General features: G+C 51.4%; 1 protein-coding gene across 1 annotated transcript; it reads left to right on the top strand.

Moving 5' to 3' along the window:
* The first annotated feature begins 3,397 nt into the window (after nt 1-3,397).
* LOC137306924 (G-protein coupled receptor 84-like) lies at nt 3,398-5,735 on the top strand. Its single transcript, XM_067976303.1, has one exon. It carries the CDS (start codon nt 3,541-3,543, stop codon nt 4,612-4,614), a length of 1,074 nt encoding a protein of 357 aa, XP_067832404.1. The 5' UTR covers nt 3,398-3,540; the 3' UTR covers nt 4,615-5,735.
* The last annotated feature ends 773 nt before the right edge of the window (nt 5,736-6,508 follow it).

The following is a 6,508-nucleotide window of genomic DNA, read 5'->3' as shown; positions in this document are numbered from 1 at the left end:
GAGTTACAGGCTGGAATCTAATCGAGGGGTTCAGGGGGGGTTTATATATAGAATAACAGATACCCGGGAGTGAGTTACAGACTGGAATCTAATCGAGGGGTTCGGTGGGGTTTATATATAGAATAACAGATACCCGGGAGTGAGTTACAGACTGGAATCTAATCGAGGGGTTCAGGGGGGGTTTATATATAGAATAACAGATACCCGGGAGTGAGTTACAGACTGGAATCTAATCGAGGGGTTCAGGGGGGGTTTATATATAGAATAACAGATACCCGGGAGTGAGTTACAGACTGGAATCTAATCGAGGGGTTCGGGGAGTTTATATATAGAATAACAGATACCCGGGAGTGAGTTACAGACTGGAATCTAATCGAGGGGTTCGGGGGGTTTATATATAGAGCAACAGATACCCGGGAGTGAGTTACAGGCTGGAATCTAATCGAGGGGTTCAGGGGGTTTATATATAGAATAACAGATACCCGGGAGTGAGTTACAGGCTGGAATCTAATCGTGGGGTTCGGGGGGTTTATATATAGAATAACAGATACCCGGGAGTGAGTTACAGGCTGGAATCTAATCGAGGGGTTCAGGGGGGGTTTATATATAGAATAACAGATACCCGGGAGTGAGTTACAGGCTGGAATCTAATCGAGGGGTTCGGGGGGTTTACATATAGAATAACAGATACCCGGGAGTGAGTTACAGACTGGAATCTAATCGAGGGGTTCAGGGGGGGTTTATATATAGAATAACAGATACCCGGGAGTGAGTTACAGACTGGAATCTAATCGAGGGGTTCAGGGGGGGTTTATATATAGAATAACAGATACCCGGGAGTGAGTTACAGACTGGAATCTAATCGAGGGGTTCGGGGAGTTTATATATAGAATAACAGATACCCGGGAGTGAGTTACAGACTGGAATCTAATCGAGGGGTTCGGGGAGTTTATATATAGAATAACAGATACCCGGGAGTGAGTTACAGACTGGAATCTAATCGAGGGGTTCAGTGGGGTTTATATATAGAATAACAGATACCCGGGAGTGAGTTACAGACTGGAATCTAATCGAGGGGTTCGGGGGGGTTTATCTCTAGAGTAACAGATACCCGGGAGTGAGTTACAGGCTGGAATCTAATCGAGGGGTTCAGGGGGGTTTATATATAGAATAACAGATACCCGGGAGTGAGATACAGGCTGGAATCTAATCGAGGGGTTCGGGGGGTTTATATATAGAATAACAGATACCCGGGAGTGAGTTACAGGCTGGAATCTAATCGAGGGGTTCGGGGGGTTTATATATAGAATAACAGATACCCGGGAGTGAGTTACAGACTGGAATCTAATCGAGGGGTTCGGGGGGTTTATATATAGAATAACAGATACCCGGGAGTGAGTTACAGGCTGGAATCTAATCGAGGGGTTCGGGGGGTTTATATATAGAATAACAGATACCCGGGAGTGAGTTACAGACTGGAATCTAATCGAGGGGTTCGGGGGGGTTTATATATAGAATAACAGATACCTGGGAGTGAGTTACAGGCTGGAATCTAATCGAGGGGTTCGGGAGGTTTATATATAGAATAACAGATACCCGGGAGTGAGTTACAGACTGGAATCTAATCGAGGGGTTCGGGGGGTTTATATATAGAATAACAGATACCCGGGAGTGAGTTACAGACTGGAATCTAATCGAGGGGTTCGGGGGGTTTATATATAGAATAACAGATACCCGGGAGTGAGTTCCAGGCTGGAATCTAATCGAGGGGTTCGGGAGGTTTATATCTGGAATAACAGATACCCGGGAGTGAGTTACAGGCTGGAATCTAATCGAGGGGTTCGGGGGGTTTATATATAGAATAACAGATACCCGGGAGTGAGATACAGGCTGGAATCTAATCGAGGGGTTCGGGGGGTTTATATATAGAATAACAGATACCCGGGAGTGAGTTACAGGCTGGAATCTAATCGAGGGGTTCGGGGTGTTTATATATAGAATAACAGATACCCGGGAGTGAGTTACAGACTGGAATCTAATCGAGGGGTTCGGGGGGTTTATATATAGAATAACAGATACCCGGGAGTGAGTTACAGACTGGAATCTAATCGAGGGGTTCGGGGGGTTTATATATAGAGTAACAGATACCCGGGAGTGAGTTACAGACTGGAATCTAATCGAGGGGTTCGGGGGGTTTATATATAGAATAACAGATATCCGGGAGTGAGTTACAGACTGGAATCTGATCGAGGGGTTCGGGGGGGTTTATATATAGAATAACAGATACCCGGGAGTGAGTTACAGACTGGAATCTAATCGAGGGGTTCGGGGGGTTTATATATAGAATAACAGATACCCGGGAGTGAGTTACAGGCTGGAATCTAATCGAGGGGTTCGGGGGGTTTATATATAGAATAACAGATACCCGGGAGTGAGTTACAGGCTGGAATCTAATCGAGGGGTTCGGGGGGTTTATATATAGAATAACAGATACCTGGGAGTGAGTTACAGGCTGGAATCTAATCAAGGGGTTCGGGAGGTTTATATATGGAATAACAGATACCCGGGAGTGAGTTACAGGCTGGAATCTAATCGAGGGGTTCAGTGGGGTTTTTATATAGAATAACAGATACCTGGGAGTGAGTTACAGACTGGAATCTAATCGAGGGGTTCGGGGTGTTTATATCTAACATGCATTTATCCAGAGCCTTTAACGCAGTAAAATGTCCCCCCGAGGCCCTCCACAGGAGCATAAATCAGACACCGAGCCACATGAGGAGATATTAGGGACAGGTGACCAAAAGCTCGGTCAAAGAGGGAGGTTTTAAGGAGCGTCTTAAAGGAGGAGAGAGAGGCGGAGAGGTTTAGGGAGGGAATTCCAGAGCTCGGGGCCCGGGCAGCTGAAGGCACGGCCGCCAATGGTGGGAGCGATGGAAATCGGGGGGGGATGGACAAGAGGCCAGAATTGGAGGAGCGCAGAGATCTGGGAGGGTCGTAGGGGCTGGAGGAGGTTACAGAGATAGGGAGGGGGTGCGAGGAGGCCATGGAGGGGATTTGAACAGGAGGGTGAGGATTTTAAAATCGAGGCGTTCCCGGACGGGGAGCCGATGTGGGTCAGCGAGCACAGTGTGGGTGATGGGTGAACGGGACTCGGTGCGAGTTAGGATACGGGGGCCAAGCAGATGAGGGGAAAAAAAATTGAGGAGGAAAGAGTTAAATTCGCGAAGTGTCGAAAAAGGGAAGCTGCCAACGACTTCCAGTAGCTCAGAACCCGTTTGGGTGTAGGCGGGGACTTAACAGAAAAGGAAGGGACCAGAGACTGGAAATAACCATCGATTTAGTCTCGCAAGTGATCGAGGCAGGGGGAGGCAAAGGGAACGACGGAGAGAGAGAGAGAGAGAGATACGCACACAGAGCGAGAACAACTGGAGTTGGCCGTGTTGACTACTGCCAAGACTGGTTGGTCAACGGAGACTCCTGAGGTTTGTCGAATCCAACTTGCAACCTGCTCGTCAACCAAGTAACGTTGGGCGGCCCAAGATGGATGCCAACTTGACCGCGTCCAACCTGACCTGCGACCCCTCGATGACCCACTACCGCTACTTCGGGGCGCTGCTGGGGACGGCGGTGAGCGCCGTGGGGACCGTGGGGAACGTCATGACGGTGCTGGCCTTCATCGTGGACCGGAAACTCAGGACTAAGTTCAATCTTCTCATCCTCAACTTGACCCTGGCTGATCTTCTCTACTGCGCCTTCCTGCAGCCCATCACCATCGACACTTACGTCCACCTGGGCTGGAGGCAGGGGGACACCATGTGCCGGGTCTTTGGGCTCTTGCTCTTTGTGGCCAACTCGGTCTCCATCTTCAACCTGGCCACCATCGCCCTCAGCCGCTACGTGCTGGTCTCAGACCCCAGGAGGTTCGACCGGGTCTACTCCAGGTATACCATGCCCTTCTTCCTGGCCGGACCCTGGCTGGTGGCTCTGGCTCTCTTCATCCCGCTTTGGGGCGTCTTTGAGTTCCTGCCGACCGTCTGCACCTGCAGCTTCCACCGCACGAGAGGACGGCCATACACCACCGTCCTGATGGTGCTGCTGTTTGGATTGGGGCTCGGCGCCATTGGGGTCTTCTACTTCCTCATCGACAGGAAGGTCAAGGCGGCTCACCGGGCGTTGGAGGAGCACCGGCTGGAGACGACCGGCGGCCCCCCGCGCCCGGCAACACCGCAAGTCTTCACCGTGGCGGGGGAGGTGTCGTCCTCTTCCGCCGCCTCGTCCTCGGGGCAGACCGGGGAGGGCGCGCGACGGGAGGAGAGGAGGCGGCGGCGGGGAACGGGGCGGGCCGGACCCTCCGAGTTCACCCGGGTGACCAGCATGTGCCTGGCCATGTTCGGGGTCTTCGTGGCCTGCTACCTGCCCTTCTGCCTGCTCAACGTGGCCGACGGCAACGCCCGGGCCCCCCCGCTGGCCCAGGCGATCGTCGCCAACTTCACCTGGCTCAACGGTTGCATCAACCCCGTGCTGTACGCCGTGATGAACCGGCAGTTCGCCCAGGCCTACGGGGGAGTCCTGCGGAAGCTGGCCCGCCCCTTCCGACTCCTCGGGAAGCGGTAGGAAAGGCGTCCCGGTGAAAGGGAAGGGGGGTCGAGCTGGAGCACGCGAATTGTTTGGGCGATCGACTCGTTCGGTTAATAGCGAACCCCCGGGACAATTGAAACCACCCCCTTCGTCTTGGCTTCAAAATGGACCTTCGAGCCTGTTGCATTAGGAACAGGAGGAGGCCATTCAGCCCCCCCTCGAGCCTGTTACATTAGGAACAGGAGGAGGCCATTCAGCCCCCCCTCGAGCCTGTTACATTAGGAACAGGAGGAGGCCATTCAGCCCCCCCTCGAGCCTGTTACATTCGGAACAGGAGGAGGCCATTCAGCCCCCCCTCGAGCCTGTTACATTAGGAACAGGAGGAGGCCATTCAGCCCCTCGGGCCTGCTCCGCCATTCAACTGGATCATGGTTGATCTGAATCTTAACCCCATTTTCCCTCCTTGGTTCCCTATCCCTCGATACCCAACAAAAATCTATCGATCTCAGTCTTGAAATTTCCAATTGACCCCCGGCCCCGACAGCTTTTTTGGGGGGAGAGAGTTCCAGATTCCCACTCCCCCCTTTGTGTGAAGAAATGCTTCCCGACATCACCCCCTGAACGGCCCGAGCTCTGATTTTAAGGTTCTGCCCCCCCACCTTGTTCTGGACTCCCCCCACCAGAGGAAATAGCTTCTCTCTATCGACCCTATCGAGTCCTTTAATCACCTCAAACCCCTCGATGAGATCACCCCTTAATCTCCTACACTCGAGGGAACACGAGCCCGGTCTGTGCAAACCTGTCCTCGGAATTTAACCCCTTTTAGCACCCCCCCGCCGCCGGGTGTCGTTCTGGTGAATCTTCGGCTACCTCCCACGATCTACAAACTAAGGCCACTTTGTGATCACACCAATTATTGTTAAACTTGGTGATTTCCCACAGTCTACGCCTCTCTCTCTCTCTCTCATCAGTTTCTCAATCTCTCTCAAAGTTGAGAAGCCATGTTACACGTCAGTGTTGAAAGTATCATGCAAAAAAAAAAGAGACAGTCATTTCGTGCTGTGTTTTTTTTTCCCTGACCTGGAGCTTCAAATGTATATGCACCTTCCAATCTTCAATCCTGACAACGGGCATTTATAAAGCATCGTTAAAGTAAACCGCGTTCACAGGAGTGTAAATCAGACACCAAACCACATCGTGAGATATTAGGACAGGTGACCAAAAGTTTTGTCAAAGAGGTCGGTTTCAAGAAGGGTTATCTGGTCCGTGCCGGTGTTTATGCTCCACACGAGCCTCCTCCCTCCCTACTCCATCTCACCCTCTCCCCCTATCCTTCTATTCCTTTCTCCCTCATGTGTTTATCCGGCTTCCCCTTAAATCCATCTCCGCTATTCCCCTCGACCACTCCACGTGGGAGCGAGTTCCACGTTCTCACCGCTCTCCGGGTAAAGAAGTTTCTCCTGAATTCCCCATTGGATTTATTAGTGTTTATCTTATATTTATGGCCGCTAATTTTGGTCTCCCCCCACAAGTTGAAACATCTTCTACCCTATCGAACCCCTTCAGAATTTTTAAAGACCTCTATCAGGTCACCCCTCAGCCTTCTCTTTTCTGGAGAGAAGAGCCCCCAGCCTGTTCAGTCTTTCCTGATGGTTATAACCTCTCAGTTCTGGTATCATCCTAGTAAATCTTTTTTTGCACCTTCTCCAGTGCCTCAATATCCTTTTTATAATATGGAGACCAGAACTGTGCACAGTGCTCCAACTGTGGTCTAACCAAGGTATATGGAGACCAGAACTGTGCACAGTGCTCCAAGTGTGGTCTAACCAAGGTATACGGAGACCAGAACTGTGCACAGTGCTCCAAGTGTGGTCCAACCTAGGGATATGGAGACCAGAACTGTGCACAGTGCTCCAAGTGTGGTCTAACC

This window comes from Heptranchias perlo, chromosome X, assembly GCF_035084215.1.
Source record: "Heptranchias perlo isolate sHepPer1 chromosome X, sHepPer1.hap1, whole genome shotgun sequence".
NCBI classification, from domain to species: domain Eukaryota; kingdom Metazoa; phylum Chordata; class Chondrichthyes; order Hexanchiformes; family Hexanchidae; genus Heptranchias; species Heptranchias perlo.
This window is presented reverse-complemented; position numbering and strand designations above follow the sequence as displayed.

Excerpts from the sequence above, each read along its gene's own strand:
- LOC137306924 (XM_067976303.1), top strand. The coding sequence starts at position 3,541 with ATGGATGCCAACTTGACCGCGTCCAACCTGACCTGCGACCCCTCGATG.